General features: G+C 52.3%; 8 protein-coding genes across 8 annotated transcripts; 3 read left to right on the forward strand and 5 right to left on the reverse strand.

The window, feature by feature from the left end:
- Nucleotides 1–17: 17 nt before the first annotated feature.
- INS49_000208 (uncharacterized protein) lies at nucleotides 18–613 on the reverse strand (the record flags this gene model as incomplete). The annotated part of the gene is made up of 2 exons (XM_043161046.1): nucleotides 18–386; nucleotides 452–613. 2 exons carry the CDS (start codon nucleotides 611–613, stop codon nucleotides 18–20), a joined length of 531 nt encoding a protein of 176 aa, XP_043029552.1.
- Nucleotides 614–1,326: 713 nt separating this feature from the next.
- Nucleotides 1,327–2,562, forward strand: INS49_000209 (uncharacterized protein; the record flags this gene model as incomplete). Its single annotated transcript, XM_043161047.1, has 2 exons — nucleotides 1,327–2,462; nucleotides 2,517–2,562. The coding sequence occupies 2 exons, from the start codon at nucleotides 1,327–1,329 to the stop codon at nucleotides 2,560–2,562; spliced, it is 1,182 nt and encodes a 393-aa protein (XP_043029553.1).
- Nucleotides 2,563–2,683: 121 nt separating this feature from the next.
- Nucleotides 2,684–3,566, reverse strand: INS49_000210 (uncharacterized protein; the record flags this gene model as incomplete). The annotated part of the gene is made up of 2 exons (XM_043161048.1): nucleotides 2,684–2,932; nucleotides 3,009–3,566. The coding sequence occupies 2 exons, from the start codon at nucleotides 3,564–3,566 to the stop codon at nucleotides 2,684–2,686; spliced, it is 807 nt and encodes a 268-aa protein (XP_043029554.1).
- Nucleotides 3,567–4,164: 598 nt separating this feature from the next.
- Nucleotides 4,165–4,827, forward strand: INS49_000211 (uncharacterized protein; the record flags this gene model as incomplete). The annotated part of the gene is made up of 1 exon (XM_043161049.1): nucleotides 4,165–4,827. The coding sequence occupies one exon, from the start codon at nucleotides 4,165–4,167 to the stop codon at nucleotides 4,825–4,827; it is 663 nt and encodes a 220-aa protein (XP_043029555.1).
- Nucleotides 4,828–5,344: 517 nt separating this feature from the next.
- On the reverse strand, nucleotides 5,345–5,966 carry INS49_000212 (uncharacterized protein; the record flags this gene model as incomplete). Its single annotated transcript, XM_043161050.1, has 2 exons — nucleotides 5,345–5,715; nucleotides 5,777–5,966. 2 exons carry the CDS (start codon nucleotides 5,964–5,966, stop codon nucleotides 5,345–5,347), a joined length of 561 nt encoding a protein of 186 aa, XP_043029556.1.
- A 1,958-nt stretch (nucleotides 5,967–7,924) lies between these two features.
- INS49_000213 (uncharacterized protein) lies at nucleotides 7,925–8,341 on the reverse strand (the record flags this gene model as incomplete). The annotated part of the gene is made up of 1 exon (XM_043161051.1): nucleotides 7,925–8,341. One exon carries the CDS (start codon nucleotides 8,339–8,341, stop codon nucleotides 7,925–7,927), a length of 417 nt encoding a protein of 138 aa, XP_043029557.1.
- Nucleotides 8,342–14,795: 6,454 nt separating this feature from the next.
- INS49_000214 (uncharacterized protein) lies at nucleotides 14,796–15,809 on the forward strand (the record flags this gene model as incomplete). Its single annotated transcript, XM_043161052.1, has 1 exon — nucleotides 14,796–15,809. One exon carries the CDS (start codon nucleotides 14,796–14,798, stop codon nucleotides 15,807–15,809), a length of 1,014 nt encoding a protein of 337 aa, XP_043029558.1.
- Nucleotides 15,810–16,106: 297 nt separating this feature from the next.
- Nucleotides 16,107–17,199, reverse strand: INS49_000215 (uncharacterized protein; the record flags this gene model as incomplete). Its single annotated transcript, XM_043161053.1, has 2 exons — nucleotides 16,107–16,984; nucleotides 17,046–17,199. The coding sequence occupies 2 exons, from the start codon at nucleotides 17,197–17,199 to the stop codon at nucleotides 16,107–16,109; spliced, it is 1,032 nt and encodes a 343-aa protein (XP_043029559.1).
- Nucleotides 17,200–18,170: the final 971 nt, after the last annotated feature.

Genomic DNA, 18,170 nt, shown 5'->3' on the forward strand with positions numbered 1-18,170 from the left:
CGCCCCTCTACCCAGCCTTAACCAAGACTCGCCTTCTTGGGCTTCTTGGTACCGTACTTGCTCCGGGCGTTCGTCCTGTTCGTCACGCCGCCCAGGTCCAGCGCGCCCCTGACCAGCTTGTACCGCACACCGGGACAATCCTGCGCCCTGCCGCCGCGGACCAGGACCACGCTGTGCTGCTGGATGTTGTGGCCCTCGCCCGGGATGTAGGCCGTGATGGTCTTGCCGGTGGTCAGGCGCACACGCGCCGTCTTTCGCTCGCCCGAGTTGGGCTTCTTGGGCCGCGTGATGCCGACCTTGATGCACACGCCCTTGCGCTGCGGGTCGTGGCCGCCGGCGAGGGCGGGCGAGACGGCGTGGCGGGCTCGGCGGGTTTTGCGGCAGCCCTGGGATGTACGGTCAGTATGTGTAGTGATTGGAGGCAGGGGACCAGCTACAGGGCAGATCGCACCTTGAGAACTTGGTTCAGTGTCGCGTTCTGTGCCGGTGTTGAGGAGAAAGAGCGGAAGGGCGACGGTTTCAGGAAAGCAGATTTCGCCACAGGACGAGCTGCAGTGGCGACTGCCCTCCGTAGCGATGGCATCAACAGATGCCTCAGCATTGGCATCGCCATGGTTGTTGGGGGGGGTGAAGCTGCGTGGGTTAGATGCGCCTGGAATCACAGCTCGAGGCCCACTGGCGCGCAATGACATTGGAGTTTCCCATGAGCCCAAAATCTTGGACAGTCGATGTGGCCCGAGCGTTCTGCTAGGCTTAGTCACTTTCTTCACATGCCGCGTTCAAGATGACCCTTGGCCTCTTCCCCGGACCCCAATTGTCTCCATGACGCACCAGGCCGACAGCACCCCTGCGGCCAGGTGCCTCGGGGGAGCAGGGGTGTGCTCTAGGTGGGCATTGGAATGCGGGATGCGACCTGATGGTTATCCTCGGCTTGTGCCCGTTCACTCCATCGGCCTCTGGCAAGTCGCCTACTTGGCTCTTTTTTTCCTCAAACCCGCCGCTGACCATTGAGACATTCTATGCAACTCTTACTCCTGTGATCTTCGTGGCGATCCAATTCCTAGCCTTGCTTCCGCTATCTGCCCTCCATCCATAAGAATCCCTCCCGCACACCATGTCTTCTCTCGCGAGAGCGTTGCGCCCGGCTGTCCGGGTAAGCCAGAGGGGACTGGGCGGTCTGCGTACAACCCCCAGAGTAGCACGTCCTGTTCAAAGGCTTGCCAGTATACAGAAGTGAGTCCTATCCGTGTAGCTCGGCCTCGACGGCATGTTTACTCACCATCGTGACTTGGTAGTGCCCGTCCTCTGTCTACCAGTCCGCGTCTGATGTCCGACATCACGGAGATCCCACCCACGCCGATTACACATTTGTCCGAGGTCGAGACCGCGATGCAAGAGACTGTCTCCAAGTTCGCCAACGATGTGATCCTGCCAAAGGTCCGAGACATGGACGAGGCCGAGAAGATGGACCCCGCCATCGTAGAGCAGCTCTTTGAACAGGGCGTCATGGGCATCGAAATCCCAGAAGAATACGGCGGGGCGGGGATGAACTTCACGGCCGGTATTCTCGCCATTGAGGAGCTTGCGCGCGTCGATCCTTCCGTCAGTGTGCTCGTCGACGTGCACAACACGCTCGTCAACACCGCCATCCTCAAGTGGGGAAGCAAGGACCTCCAGAAGCGTTTCCTGCCCAAGCTTGCCACCAACACAGTCGGTTCTTTCTGCCTATCGGAGCCCGTGTCCGGGTCTGATGCTTTCGCACTGGCGACAAAGGCCACCGAGACACCAAACGGATACAAGATCTCAGGGTCAAAGATGTGGATCACCAACTCCATGGAGGCAAACTTCTTTATTGTGTTTGCAAACCTGGATCCCAGCAAGGGATACAAGGGAATTACTGCCTTCATTGTCGAGAGAGAGATGAAAGGCTTCTCCATCGCCAAGAAGGAGAAGAAGCTCGGCATCAAGGCCAGCAGCACGTGCGTCGTCAATTTTGATGAGGTCGAGGTCCCCAAGGAGAACCTGCTGGGAGAGGTGGGCCAAGGCTACAAGTATGCCATCGGTCTCCTGAACGAAGGCCGGATAGGTATCGCGGCGCAGATGACCGGTCTCGCGCTTGGCGCGTGGGAGAACGCCGCCAAGTATGTCTGGAACGACCGGAAACAATTTGGTCAGCTGGTCGGCGAGTTTCAAGGCATGCAGCACCAGATCGCACAGTCATACACTGAGATTGCAGCCGCGCGGGCCTTGGTGTACAATGCCGCCCGCAAGAAGGAGGCTGGCGAGGATTTCGTCAGGGACGCCGCCATGGCGAAGCTGTACGCGTCGCAGGTGGCCGGCAGGGTCAGCGGACTCGCCATTGAGTGGATGGGAGGCATGGGCTTCGTAAGAGAGGGGCTGGCGGAGAAGTACTGGAGAGACAGCAAGATCGGTGCTATCTACGAAGGAACAAGTAACATCCAGTAAGTCTCCAGTCTGTGATACCAGCAAACGGACGAATACTAACACTAGTCCAGGTTGAACACCATTGCGAAGCTGTTGCAAAAGGATTACACGTCTTGAGGACGTTCAGTCAGTCAGCTTGGAGAGCAACGGCGCATCTTGGCAGATTCATGTAAAATTTAGATGACAAGCAATTGGCAGCCAGCAATGTACCACTTTTGAAACTTCCTCTAATCGCATCCTACCTGCCGGCACCCAGCGGCTGCCATATCCCGGCCTTGTAATCTTCCTCGAGCTGCTTCACGACTTCTGGCCCGACTTCAGCAAAGTGCTCCGTCTTCTCGGCCCAGTCGAGCTCCTCCTTCGTACTCTCGCGGCCCCTGACCGCATTCGTGTACGGATACCTTCCAAACCGATCAATGATTGGCTTATGGATGTCCACGAGCATCATCCACCACCAAGACCACGTCTCCAACGTCACACCCTCGCCCTGCGGCGGACCAGCACGCACGACATTCGGGAAACCGTGGAGGTCCGAGAGGACCTCGTCCCGCCTCGCCCTCCACGGCCCTGCGGGTCGTGTCCGTGAAGCCCACGGCGATCTCTTGGTTCTCCGCGGACTCGGAATGGACGAACGGGGCGCCCAGCCAGAACCGAACGCACGTCCAGTAGTCAAACGACGCGCCCAGCTCGTCGCGCCAGCGGCGCAGCGAGTCCGGCCTCTGGTCGTCGGGCAGTGCCAGCCACGACCTCGCGAACCGCTGGCTCACCACGTCGAAGTAGCAGCTCCTCCACCTCCCGTCGACGCCGGCGCAGAAGGCGCGCGGCGCCTGGTCCAGGAGGAGCTGCAGGCCGAGGCACTGGCGGGGGAAGTCCGCGCTTGTCGGGGGCGGCAGGAAGTTTTCCATGAGGACTTCGGGCTTGAGCGCGTCCAGGCCGGCTTTGCTGAGGGCAATAAGGGCGGGCCATGCCTTGGACTCCACTTTCGGGGCGAAGTTTCTTTCGAGGAATGTCTCCCGCGCGACTTGCCCAAAGTCGAGGGAACCCGTCTGCGGGAAGGGGATGCGCGCCTCGACGAGGAGGGTGAGCAGGGAGGGGGTGATGAGTTGCTTGAGGTCGTCCATTGTTTTCTTTGCAGCCGTCTATGTTGTAAAGATGAGGACCCCCTCACCAGTGGTGCGGCGCAATCTCATTGCTGAGGCGCAATGGGCGTTAGCTCCAATGAGCTGGTGCGCTTGCGTTGGCCGTCCAGGAGTAAGACGGATAGATTTGATCCATTGAAGTCTCCACTATAGTGTCACATCCGAGGTCGATGTCAATCCAGGTGAGGACCAAAGTGTAAAAGAGAATTCTGGGTATACAAATGTTCTTCAAACTAGGTCAGAAGGACCAAACATACATTATTAGCTGTGACGGAGGAATATGCTCGGCCTCTGAAAAGTCCGCCGTATAAGACACCGCGAATTCCTCCGGCAATGACTTCATTGAGACGCACCACGACGTAGCGCGCTAGAGCTACGGCCTGAGAGCCGCCTCAAATGTTGCAGTTTGACTGTATTTAAATATCAGGACATTCTCATTCCTGGGGAGTTTACCATGCTTTGTGCCAGACCATCTTAGAATTCAATCGGACAGTTGCTCTGTGAGATTCACGACAGCGTGCCTTTCTCATTGACTCGCCTCGAAATTCTCAGCCCTTGAAGACGACTACAACTGGCCAAGATGTCCACCATCAACAGCGCCTTACAGGCCACAAGCATATCCGTCTCTCTCCTCACAGCTGGTGGTATCGCGACCCTCTCCCTCTTCGATGTCCCCATCCTGAGGGCTCAGCCAGCGTCGCGCTCGCTGCCCTCGGTCCGCTGGCTGTTCAGCCGCGGATCACACATTTTCCCAACGGCGGCTATCATCTCCGCGGCTGGCTTTAGTGTCCTCGCATACCGATCACTGCCAGGCTCCCTGGCGTCACGCACGGTATTGCAGCTGCTGCGTGATACGAGAGTGAGGGGGTACCTTGCCGCGGCCGCTCTGAACATTGCCATCGCACCGTGGACCAGCTTGGTCATGATACCGAACAACTTTGAGCTCATAAAGATGAACAACGAGCTCGGTGGTCATCGGAGCATCGCAAGCTCGCAGGCGGCTGAGAAGGAGAAAGGCGACCTCAGACAACGGAGTGCTCGAGACTCTGTCGACGGGAAGGGTGAGGGGATTGACCAGTTCAAGGATATCAGCGATCCACAAGAACAGACGCTACGCAAATCTTCTGATGCGGAGGATGAGAAGGTTAAGGCTATGCTGACCAAGTTTGGCTCCCAGAACTATGTGAGGGCTGTGTTGACGCTCGCTGGGGGTGTCGTTGGACTTTTGACGGCGCTGGGATGAGGACGTCGGCCTGAATTTCCTCCGAGGTAACATGCACGGCTTGAATTTTGCATAAAGCTCGAAGGTGCCCTACGCCCTGCACAAGCAAGTAAAAACAGTCTGAATAGATTACAGTCTGCTGAAAAGCCAGTTCTGTGACAGAGGCTGTATTCTGTGATGAGAGTTCGACCTATTAATTCGTAATTAGTCAATACGAGTAGTTCACGTCCGTATTGGTTGACGGCATTTAATCCTGCTTTCCCACAAGATTCTGAGGGTAATGCACGAGAGATGAGACACAAGACATATCAAGGTGCACGTGCTTGACTCTTTAATTGACTTGAATATACAAGAAGATTATAACTGCTACACCTGAATGTGCTGATTCCACGAACTATACTTAGCACAGAAAGCTGGCGCGTGCCGTTTGTTTTTGTACTACATGCAATTCAGTCGACGGCGTTGAATCCCAGCTGTGCTGCTCAGTCCATCCTCAACTTGAACAACGAAACTCAGCACAGAACTATCATTGACAGATCTAATGTCCAAAGAGAATGAAATCCGAACACCCGACATAGGTCTGATTGTCAATCGTAGACCAGAACCATTGTAGAGCACAGTCTCCAGCCACACGGCAGTCCGTGTCAGCCAAATTTGTGGGCATCGTGACTGCGAAGTCTGTGTTGTTGGGTGGTAGCGCAGGCAAGTCCCTGTTTCCGTAATCGTCAAAAAGAATTAGAGGAGGCCCTATCAAAGTGTTGGTGGCCGTTTTCACTATCGACACGTTCGCCGGGCCACCATGCAGGATGCTGAGTTCGATCTTCATTGGGACGATCTGGCCAGGTCGGAACACGGAGAGTTTATCCAGGTTGTCATCGAATTGGTGTCCGCGGCAAAGAGTGAGAGGGCCTGAAATGAATGTTAGCAACTACTCCATGACAACATCATCTCGTGTTGCAGTATCACTAACATCCAGCCGTGATATTTGGGGCAACGGTCTCGAGCGAGGCGGTCACATCTCCTTTGGCAATGTCGAAAGCAGTCTGCCCACAAAGGCGAGTCATCGACGGCCCCAGCTTTCGAGAGGGCGGGTTAATGATTAAACCATGCGCGGCGACGGTCGCGGCAAAGAGTGCAACGCTGGTGGCAGGGACCTTCATCTTGACAAGGTTTCCAGTAATACTCGATAGTAAAGAGAGACCACACACAAAGAGTGAATACAATCAAATAAACGAAAGAAGCGAGCGCGCAGCGCCGACGGTGTTGAACAAGCCTGCCTGCTGACCGGGCACCTAATGACTGGGCCTTGGTGTAAGGTACGGACCTGAGAACAAGCAGAAACGAGTCATCGGGAAAGAGAGATTCCAGGCGGATCTTATGGCAACAGCATCTTGCGCAGTCATCTGGCGGTATGGCATAGTTTCCCGTCACGAGATCCCTGTAGGCTTTTTGATGAGACGAACACCCTCGCAACAGAGTCATTGTCAACCATGGGTAGATCCACCTGGCATGGGCAATTCCGCTGTGTTGCTGAGTAGATTCGCCGGTCGGCAGGAATCCGGACCCCTATTTGTAGAGGCAATTTGCATATGCCAAGTCAACAGGAGTACTGTCTGAAACCTAGGAGGGCCTCACACGGCATTGTGGGCTTTACTGTTAAGCTTTCTCCCGACAACGTGAGGTGCTTCAGATGAAAGTTTAATTTGATTTCCGTCCGATCCGACAAACGGGCCATATGGCATTTTTTCCGCCTGAAGCTCTAGAAAATTTGATTGATAGTATCATTCGTATCACAGCACAAGATTCCATTCGGCTGCAGTCTTGTAACCATGTCTTCGCGAAGGGAGGAGTGAGTGATCATATGTTGGTCCGATGGCCTCCAGATGTATATGCATTCCCTCCCGGTTCCTAGGACTTTGGAAATTATTGAATTGTAATTTAATATGAATACTTTGGGACTCTATGTATTTCAATTCGACACATCCCACATCGTGCCTGGCCACAACTTGCGCATGTGGGGGTAGTGTGCGCATTCATGTCGTAACCGCAGTAGCAGCAGGCCCAGAAAGCGACAGCGCGTGGCGAGGTCTTTGGAGAGCCCGCAAAGAAACCAGTTTGTATGCTGTTACTGGTATGCGAGGCGTTGTGCTCGGACTGCTGTATCGTCGACTGTGTGTTTCTGTCCGAGGCCTGGTGTGCGAGTCTACCTGTTCGTTTCTTATCAGACCGGGGGGTTGACTCTAGATTTTGGTCTGTCGAAGGAGGTTTTGATAGCAAACGCCCGACGTCACTTGGTTTTTCACGGGACTCGCTTGGGGGCCTGATCAAAGCTTCGGCTCCAACGCTTGCTTCCTTACCAGGGACGTCGAAAAAGGCAGAAGCCGCTAATTGCTCCAGGTGTTGGCCAATGTGGCTTTGGTACTGGTCGGACGTCTCAATGTCGAAAACGGAACATAGAGGACACGTCCCTTTGCATCGACTGGAGTCAGATGTGCTGCAGAGAAAGATAAATGAATCAAGCTGGCTAGAAGAAACCTCGTTGGGATGTTGAAGCGAAACATGGTTTTGTAGGATGGCCGGCGAAGAACACTCGATCGAAGGACAAAACGGGCAATTCCATGACCTCCAATGCTTCTGAACCATGTGAGAAAGCCAGTCTCCGTGGTACATGAATGCATTCCTAGGATCCGTGCATGATTTTACAAGGCAGATGTATGGTCGTAGATCCTTCGCAATATGTTCACTTGCGAACCATGCCAGTTAGTATCAAGCAGAAGCGGGTTCAAGAGAATACTTACTTCCATGAGTTTCTACCAACAACTACACAACAGATAGGGCAAGGAGCGGCGCCGGCTGGGCAGCCTCCTAATCTCAATGCCACATCGACAGTGTTCCCCGGTTGCACACGGGATGATCTTGTGTCTTGATCGTATAGGCTGCCGCGTCTATTAAACCCTCCTTCGTCCTGACTTGGCCGCGATATTTTCTCTTCTGCTTGCAGGCTGTCACCTTCGCGATAAGGAGGTTCAAGATCGCTATCCACGGCTTCCTTCACCTCCAAGTGAGCTGTGTGCATGTGTATGTCTGGTCAGTTTTTAATAACCATAAATCGCCTTCATCATATTCTCTTACTTTTCTCTGGATCATTGGTCTTTAAAGACGGATCTCGCCAATTGGCAATGAGGGTCCGGCGCCAGCTGAGGGCTATGAGCAGTCTTTCTGCGATCATAGAATCTATGGTTGGGGAAGATGCGCGGACAAGCTGCGTGTCTCGCTCTAGCTGGCTGTTTGACTCCGTACTTGTTTGGGAAGTGTTGGGCGTAAGCTTTGGCTCGGTTCCGTTATGTATGGAAGGGGCGAGACTCAAAAGGCAGTCGATGATATCTTCAATGTCTGCCAAAATTGCCGAGACGTCATCGCCAGAAACGGTCTCAGTTGTCGATCCAGGCTCTTCAGTGGCGAAATAGTCAAGAAGTGCTTGGTCAATACCCTTCTTGGCTTCTTCTGGGCGATTACTGTGAGAGTCCGAAGCCATCTTTGTCGCTAGTGAGTGTTAGGTTCTGTCTTCACTTGTCTGTGTCCCGAACTATGTCTGCCGGATAAATTACCTTCTCTGCTTAGGTCGACTAAATCATCCAGTAGAGACCTGACTTGCGCCTGTATTGACAACGAGACATTAGGCCAGTAGCTTGTCACGTCGGATCTTGACGGGTCCGCCAACCCAATACTGACTGCCCAGACATTGATTCTGGCCAAGTGAGATGCTGCTGCTGACAAGTTCCACGATGCGTCTGAGGACCTGACTCTCAGGGCTTCTTGTAGTCCTCTCAGCTCTGCTGTAACAGAACTCACAGCTTCACCGAGTTGCTCCATGATGGGACCCGATGGCTTTCACCGCATACAAAAGCTGCCTGTTTCTTTGGCAAACCCCAGGTTTCACTCGACCATCAGGAAGATGGACACGTCCATTTGTTTCATCTGCAATAGTGATACCCCGCCCTCACGTTAATATACATTTTGTCCTACAAGGAATGCGATGCCCATTGGTGCCCGCCTCAAAGCTGGGCCACATACATTTGAGCCGCATGTTTGCTCACACGTGCAGCGCTACGTCTCGTCTCCGCTTTGTGTCAATCCACAAGTCTTCTTGACTTCTTCATTCCCCTCTGATGAAGACTGCTGGGACGCTCTCTTTTTGTGTTTTCCTTGAGAAAGTTCCGACATGGAAGTCGCCGGGTTAGTCCTCGGCGGAATACCTTTGGCAGTTCATGCTCTCCAAGAGTATAAAATATTTCTCTCGAACTACAGGCATGCTCCGAGACATCTCGACTCCATCATTCGACACCTCCAAGCCCAGCGAAATATCCTCGAAAATACTTGCAATGTCCTGCTCACCGGGATTGCTCCACCATCCGAGATTGATGCAATGATACAGAGACCTTTTGACTCTTCTTGGAATAAATATGAGGGAGAAATCAAACTGCGCCTCGGGGAGGATCTGAACATCTTCCAAGACACGACCCAGGAGATGCAGAGCATTGTCAAGAGTCTGCACAGAAAACTTGAGATAGATGATGATAGAAAGGTCAGTACGGTTAGGCGCGATTCGGCGTTTTACAATATATCATACATTGATTAGAACCTTGGCTCTCGAGTTGAAGAAATTAGGATATCGGGCGCTTCTGTTAACTTTGAACGTGGTCCATAGCCGACTCTTAGGGACGATGCGTCACTTATCCTTGCGCTGAAAGAACGTGTCCGTTTCGCACTGCTAAGAAAAGACTATGATAGTCTCATTGCAGCTCTGAATAACGGGAACGCCACCCTCCTCACTCTAGTCAGCCAGAGCAAAGAGCTAGAACCCTTCCGAAAGTCTCGAGATCGGCACAGCTTCATACGAACAATTCAAAAGCTCACAGAAGGAGTTCATACGAGTCTTTGTGCGTCCGTCAATTGCAAATGTACTGGTGTCCACGGGGTTGCATTAGAGCTCGATTCGCGGAAAGCTGGCTTGATGGACATCGACAACGAAGGACACGCGAGCAAGTCAACTTTTGGTGTCGCCTTTGGCAGGAACCGGGCAAAGACCACGGAGCGATGGGAGCAGCTCCAAGCGTCTGCGACGAGCATGAGCAGAAATCCGCCATCCGTACCACTGGTGCCACAAGGATTTTACTTTGGGAAACCCCGTGGCTCAATCGGTCTGTCATTGGTAAATGCTATCCCGACATCCACGAACAGCCCTCTCACGTCCACGACGTCAACCATGACAAGTCCCAGCGCGAGGCTCACACATCCCAGTGGGCAGCAAGCCTCGGCAAACAGTCCTGTGTACCGAATAGAGGACCTCTGTTCTGTGTTTGCAGGCAAGAACAAAAGGTTGGGCGGAGGATGCTTTGGCTTCATCACTGACAATACCAGTCAATTTTTTCTTTCCCATAAAAACTGCAACTCATCAGCTTATACAGCAGTCACGTTGAGGGAGATACTATCAGGGGACAATCCACGTGTCCCAAAACTTGACTACACCCAAAAGGTCAGGATTGCATACGCTTTATCTTCGAATCTTTTACCTCTTGTCACAACTCCTTGGCTTGAAAAGGTCCTGAACATCGACGACATTGCTTTCCTGTGCGAGAAAGATCTAGGAGCTTATGTATATCATCTGGACCGGCCTTTCTTGGCCAAAGATCTCGCAATTTCCTCTAGTACACCGGGTGCTAGTTGCGGGCACCAGCCTTCAGGTTCCGTCCCGCCCAGAACATTTACGATTCTCTCACTAGCATTGATACTCGTGCAGATCATGCTAGGCAGTGGTATGGAAGAACACAAAGTTGCAGAACGATAGTGTATAGGCTGTCTACTGCACCAGCAAGCTGCTGTGTCCCAAAGGGCTGGTACTGTCTTATCCAAGGGTGGTGATATGTACGCAGATGCTGTGAATTGGTGTCTTGGAAGTTTCATGTCAAGAGCACGTCAGGATGATGAGACCTTCAGCCAGCAATACTACGACACAGTTGTCGCAAAGCTCGAAGGTATCATGGATATTGTTGGTCCAGTTTCACCATAGTCACAAGTCACTGCACACTGCAGACTCATAATACATATCCGATGACCACATAACCACATGAAGTTATGCTGTCCGTATACAGGATACCAGAAGTCATCTCCAGCATTAACTGACTTATTAAGCTGGCAACCTCGCTGTAAGCATTCTCGCTATGCCATCTTTTCTTTCACGATGGCCTGGATAAGAATGATAGGTGTTTTCATGGAAACCTTGTATAAGCTTTACAGTTTTAACTCAATTCAGGTAAATATGTCACGTGGGTGATGGAGTCTTCTTGTTTGTGAGGTCTTATGTCAGAATTACCTTTTAATTGATGTTGGGCAAGTCCTATTATCCGGCCCATGAGTAATCCGGGGCGACTGAGCAAAATCGCCGACCTAGGTAGGACTGCCGTTTCAAGGATTGGATATTATAACTCTGATTGCATACATTTCGTAGGATGGCGCACAAGAATCGCAGACCTGCTAGGATTCACGTTAGTCGATCAAGATCAAGATACAGCCAATTGAGTCCCAGTGCCGGGACACAAATGTTTTCCGTTCAGACGATCGGTCACCTCAATCGACTTGGGAGCACATGAATATGTCCTCAAAGTATTGTCTTTTTTTACACGTTGGTAAGCCCTGCGCATTGCGACCAACGACAGACATGCCTACAATACGGTACGTACAAGAAAGGATTTCAGTCACGCTGAAGAAGAAGTGCTTCTGTACTTCATGATCAATTGCGGCTTGCTCAGAACTCTGAACGGCGCGAAGTAGTGACAACAACTGCATTTCAAGATCTATGAGTGATCCCCTCGACCTAAACCTGGCTGTTGAATATACTGTTACGTCCTCAAACAGTTATCATTGACCACTGCAACAATGCTCAGCTAGGGTTCCTCAACTATCCATTCAACCATCTACCACCTGAACGAAGCCGTAGAAGAAATCGTCTATGAGAGTCACGCCGAGGAGATCTACTGTATCGTAGACTGTAGTGAAGATGAGATCGTCAACCCAAGTGAAGTTGTCATAAAAGACTGCTTTGGTCATTTTCATGCTGGTAGCAAGTGGAGTCGCTTGAAATTTGAACACTTGACTTTCGGCAGGATCGAGGGCTTGGCGGCTGGTCACCGTGACCGTGCAAGAACCCGGGATCGCAGACAGAGTCAGGCAGCCGAACCAGAATGAGCGAGGTTTGAAATAACTCTGATCAGCAATATTGTAGAGATTTGGGACCAAGATCCTCGCTTCCTTGTTTGCTGACAATAGACCGTTGACACCGCCATAATAAATGGCATTCGGGTTGCTGTTGGGAACTATTCCGAGAGTTTGGGACAATTCCGACGCTTTTGCGACAGCTTTCGCGGAAGTCAGCCCCAAAAAGGACGTAGAAGAATGATTTCGGCAGCAAGCAACTGTACGGGCGTTTGAACTAACCAAGTCCAGTATAAGTTAACTTATAGTAACTGTCTCCGTAAGAACCCAAGTCCGTGGGGTTGAGCAGACTACCGCTCGCCACATCATCGAAGTTGTGAGTGTGATTAGATATCCTCTCTTGTCCGTATGGACCATTGAAACCGAACCATTGTTCGAATTTCTTTTCTTTCATGTATGCGTGGGCTATGCCTACAGCATACATCATAATTAAGGCGAATTTGAGCATTGCGACTGTGAATGATGTTATATCGGACTTTCTTGTGTGATTGTGAGGTGTTGAGTCTGTAAAGATGAGGAGGCATTTAACTAGAAAGTTAGATCTGGGGGAGCTGGGGTATTTATAACCCTCGCCATGATGAGGACACCTCAATCAAGTGCACAGTCAAGTGATCCATCATCGTATGTACTTTGCGTGAGACATGCTGTATCCCTGAATTACCTAACGATTTCGCAACATGTCATCCACAAGATGTAACAGATCACAAACAATCAGACATCTGTAGAAGCAGGGAGTGGATTATACAATAAATTGACAAATGTAAGAATTCTCTTGAGCCCTAGGTGTCACGGAGTGACTGTGGAGAGTATGTGTGAGACCTATGAGCACAATGTATGGATCCAATGTCAAGTGGCGTTGAGATCTCCAGCCATGCTTTGGAACTTCAGCTTTTTATGCTTAATAAAGACAGTTCTTCATTCCAAAATGGCCCCAAGTGAGCACATGAGCTTCCCCTTCCGTGGAACCTCGGCTCCAAGATCAAATTGAACCCTACGTGCAAGTGGGAGGACTCAATTCATAACAACTTTTACCGACTCTAGGGGGATCAAAATGGCTTTCCCTTGCTGTGATACGTCTAGGATCCACCAATGACCTGACGTCCGTAAAGCGCTCCTTGAAGTATTGTCACACGGTGGCGCCAGAGATCCCCAGCCATGTTTGACCTCTTTCCGAACTTTACATGTTCATTATGAAGAATTAAGGCCGGTGTTACTCCTTCTATCTCACGGCCATAGTACTGGGAAAATGATGTTGTCAAGTAATTAACTGTGTGGTTCATTTATATCATCATGTTTGGTTGAACAAGAACCCGTAGGCGCAGCTTCGAGACTGATATTTGGGAAAATCGAAGGAAGCTTCAATTCTCAAGTGGTATGGAAGCCTGCCGGCCAATAGAATCTTGGTGTCTGAGACTCAAAGTGGGGGTATTGCCTTTTCCTTCGCAATAAGAGATATCTTTACGTACATAGTGACACTCAAGGCAATGGGAGAGGACCTCACTCCCGTCTGGAAAGGCTGGTATGCAAGCCGAACACAAGCTCTTGTTTGGAGAAAATCAAGCTATTGACCCAGATTTAGGCTGTGAGCAAGGCTGATCTCACGATGATGATCACCCAAGTGGCGCAACGGAGAACTCCGCTGGGTAACACAAGCCATGTTTATCCTGTCTTGCCCTCTGTATATGGTGGCTATTCAAAGTTTGCTACTTGACCGCTACAAGAGTATCACAAATTACATGAAAAATGTTCATACAAAACAAAAGGCACACCCTACCACACGCCTGCGTCTGAAACAGGCCGAGTCCATATACATTTACATCGCCAACCATGTACCGGAGGTCCTGTACCTACGGTCAGGCACAACTGGGGGGAACACTGACTTCATTACATTAAGAGCACTGCAATGTGATGCAAAAAAGACTGCTGGTACAGGGTTTCTGAATTTCAAGAATGGTCTTCCATGAAGTAGCTCTCATATTCAGTGTATCTTGAAAGAAATCTCTGGCTGAGGCACTGCCAATATGGTGACCCGAAGAATGTATTGATATAACGCGATTCATGCGTACCTGTTCGGATTGAGTAGTCGGAGACAAGCTTATCTCTGTGAAGTCGCCAACAATCAAGGATAGGAGAAAAGTCGGTGCGTAAGAACGGTGCTGGCTCCAATGTCACTCTCAATTAGTGGGCCACCTGAATCAGGTGGCGGGCTTATCCAAACGCATTTATGGTGGTGAGTTACAAGTGGCAGTCGGAGGATGTTTACAAGATTGTGCGAACCCTGAAGCCCCCATGATAAGTAAGCTATTCTTTTGATGTCAACCATCCTGGTCTTGTCACATTCTCTAATACAGCAAGCACATGAAGCCGGAAAGCATGGTGCTGACCTTGAGAGAGCGGGATAAGAAAACGCTAGCGGGAAGAGGGAGAAGGTAGAAAAATGTAACATTTAAGACCAGGCTAATTGTTCTTCCGCCCTTCCTAAGTAGCCAAAAGTCCTTTACTCGATGTCACTGTTCTTCAGTGGATCTTGCAAACCCCACTGTGCATTGGAATACGGAGATTTTCAAGTTGACACTTCGGACTTAAATATCTTATGTCCAAGATCTTCTAGAACTCGGTCAGCGGCAATGTTATAAGTTCATGCCATTCTGCTGCCCATGGTCACAGCAATGATATCTGGTATCATACACTCGTTTTCTCCCGCTCAAATCTGCAATATGCCTATGATCATGCAGAACTACCGCTCATTAGGTCTCGCTGTCCTCTCGTTGCTGCCCTTGGCTCTATCGATTCCCACCAGTTGTGACTGGCAGAATGCAAGCAATATCACAACCTTGCAAGTCGTACCAGATACCCAAACCCTAGAGAATATCGCTCTTCGGAGCAATGGCGATATCCTTGTGACGTCGGTTGCTTCGCCAACGCTGTTCGGGCTGTCCTCTCAAGGCGAGCATCCACCAATCCCGATTGCTGAGATCCCCGGAGTCACCGGTCTCCTCGGAATCACCGAGCTCGAGGAGGACGTCTTTTACGTAGTGGGTTCCAACCTCACGTCGACCGAGAACTCGAACGGGGTGTGGCGTGTCGATATCCGCGACTTCCGAGCTGCCCAGAACGGCACCGTCATCCAGCCGGCTTCAACATCGTTGGTCACACGAATCCCATCAGCTCTGCAACTCAATGGCATGGCTCGTCTCGCATCTAACGATTCCAAGAATCTCCTCATCTCTGATTCTTCTCAAGGAAATGTCATCCGGTTGAACGTCGACACAAGGGCGGTGGAGACGGTCATCCAGGAGCCCGAGATGGCCCCATTGACCACGGGCTTGAGCATCGGCGTTAACGGCATTCGGATTCGCGACAACAAACTCTATTTCGTGAGCTTGGACCAGGGCCTTTTCGCCGGAGTACCCATCTCCCTTGGTAGTGGAGCAGCAGTCGGCCCGGTGGAGACACTTGCTTCCAATATCACTTTCGGGGACGACTTCGCTTTGTCAGAGGACGGGAGATGGGCGTATGTCGCCACGAATGGCTCTCAAGAGGTCATCGGGGTTGATCTATTCCGTGGGGGGAGGGCAGTTGTTGCCTCCTCTCCTCTGCTTGGATCCGCTTCCTCGGTGGCTGCACAGCAAGTTGACGGGCGCAGGGTCTTGTATGTGACCGGTGCCGCACCATCCGGGAACAGCACGGTTGGGCATGTCTCCAAGATAACATTGGAGTGCAAGGCTTAGGTATAAAACCCCTTCTGATACTATCCAATAATATTAACAGAATGGAAAGGAAAACACCTTGACCAACAACTTCTCGCCTTCACATATCTCCAGTCAAGACGCAAAACTTAAATCAACACCTTGGTTCGAGACCACAGGTTGTGTAAGTGGCACCAGGATGACTGGGATGAAAAACGAAATCATTAAGTCGATATTCCTAAACTGAGGAAAAATGTTGCGAAGCATTGCATTGGCGCATGCACTGCTTGAAGGGGATCCTGAGTGACTGCCACCCACCGACTCGAATTTCACACAGAGTCACAGCGACCCATGCCTAAACCTCTGGCCCAGAGAGTGCTTCTCCAGGAGCGCCGTACCATTCGCTCTCAGCTTCTCCGGCCTCAAGACCTCAGCCTTGGGACGACCGGAGGCCAGGAACTCATGGTAACCCTGCAACACAGCCTTGATGCTCTGCTGCGGTGCGTATGGAAAGTCACTGCCGAATAAGACGTGTGACATGTCACCACCTACAGATCCGATGAACTCCAGAAGCCCGCTCAACTGTGCCGCACTCGTACTCAGCGCCGTGTCGTAGTAGAACCTCGCGAAGTCCGCGACGGCTTCCTTCTCGGTGACCCCAGCCTGGGCTGCAATCGGCGGGAAAGCCAAGGCACCCAACGCCCGCGTCCCGATGAACGGGAGGGTTCCTCCCGCGTGGGAGAGGATGATGTCGACGTCGGGGCAGGACCGCAGGGTACCCGTGAAGACCAGGTCGACGGCAGCCCGGGTCGTGGCCAGCGGGTAGTCGACGATGGGCTGGGGGAGGAAGCCGCCGATGAACCTGGGCTGGACGTCGGAGCTCGTCGGGTGCAGGAAGACGAGGGCGCGGGAATCCTGCAGCTTCTGCCATATCGGCCCGAAGCTCTCGTGGCCGGGCAGCTTGTCCCCGTAGGTGGTGTACGCGCCGACGCCGCTGCAGAGCTTCTGCTCCGCGAACAGGAAGTCGATCTCGGCGCATGTGCCCTCGACGTCCCGCCAGTCGGGGAGGACGCCGAAGAAGCCGAACTTGCCGGCGAGCGGGGCCTCGGCGGCCGTGGCCAGCCCGCCGAGGAACGTGTTGAGCTCGCGGGCGAGCCTGCGGCCTTCCTCGCCTGCTCCGGTGACTGGGACACCGGGCGAGGAGACGGATAGGATTCCTGCTCACGTGTGAGTGGCCGTGGGTGTTTTTGAAATGATCGATTAGTCATATGTAATCACCAAGAGATGCGCCAACTGCTTCCATCGAGGCGATCGCTGCCTCCGGCGACCAGTCCGGCTCAGGAAAGCCCGAGGGGTCGCCCCCATGCGCCTTCACTGCGGCCGTGTAGGCTGGTGGGAGCGCGTGGAAGTGTACATCTATGTGTCCAGCCATTTGACTCAACTCAGGTGCTCACAAGGAGCTGTTGTGGCTTGGTGTCTATGAGTTCTTCGGGATGGCCAGTCAGTCGTCAGGGACACTGAGCGAGCCGGGAGACAACCGAGAAGACAGTTCTAGACCGCAGATGGGGAACTAAAGTGCGAACTTGGCGAGATTGAATTTGCACACGAGTGTTGATCGGTACGGGCCGCGTGGCTAGAATCACATGTCATTGAAGCAAGTGGAGGTGCACAGGTTCGTCCGCGGCGAGGTGCAGGAGACATATCGGGCTGACGGCGGGGAGAGAACGCAAAATGGCCGGCATATCCGGCGTCGATATGACCTCTTCCCCGTCACGCCACCATGCTGTAGACTCAATTCATCAATATATTTTGCATCTGCACATGCACGACATCTGGCGTTGTTACGGCCCTCGTGGCTGGAGAATGGTGATGTTAGACAATGGCCAGGGCAAGGTAGCAAAAGCTACAATCGACTGACCGAGGTATCAAGGGGACTCATCAGTCCATAACCCGCATTGTTTGCTTTCCTTACCTAGGCAGGTCTTGCCGATTCACACCGACCGTTTTGGTGTGCAGTCGGCGCCTCGTCTAGATGGACCGGTCCAACTCCCGGCAGTCTGGATTGGCAGCTCGGAGGTCGAACATCTCGGCACTCGGGACGCGCTGACGAGCAAGTCGAACATGGAGGGGCCGGTGTGAAAGGTCGCCGTGAAAGGGTTAGGGGCAGCGAAGTCCTGGATGGGGTCTGCCTTGTTACACGGGTAGGGCGGGCCAAAAGTCCTAGACTAGACTAAGAGACTGGCCAGACAATGCTCGCCGCATGACTGTGTTCGAGGTTGGCCAGGCGATGGCGCCCCTGGCCCCGGGAAAGAAGGCGACGGGAAGGAAGCTCCCGTACTGCACATTCATGCAGCCTGGCATGGCGAAACCCAAATGGTACCTGGGTGGTAAGAGTGGGTGGTC

The sequence above is a fragment of the Diaporthe citri genome (genome assembly GCF_014595645.1).
Source record: "Diaporthe citri strain NFHF-8-4 chromosome Unknown scaffold_1, whole genome shotgun sequence".
Taxonomy (NCBI): Eukaryota; Fungi; Ascomycota; class Sordariomycetes; order Diaporthales; family Diaporthaceae; genus Diaporthe; species Diaporthe citri.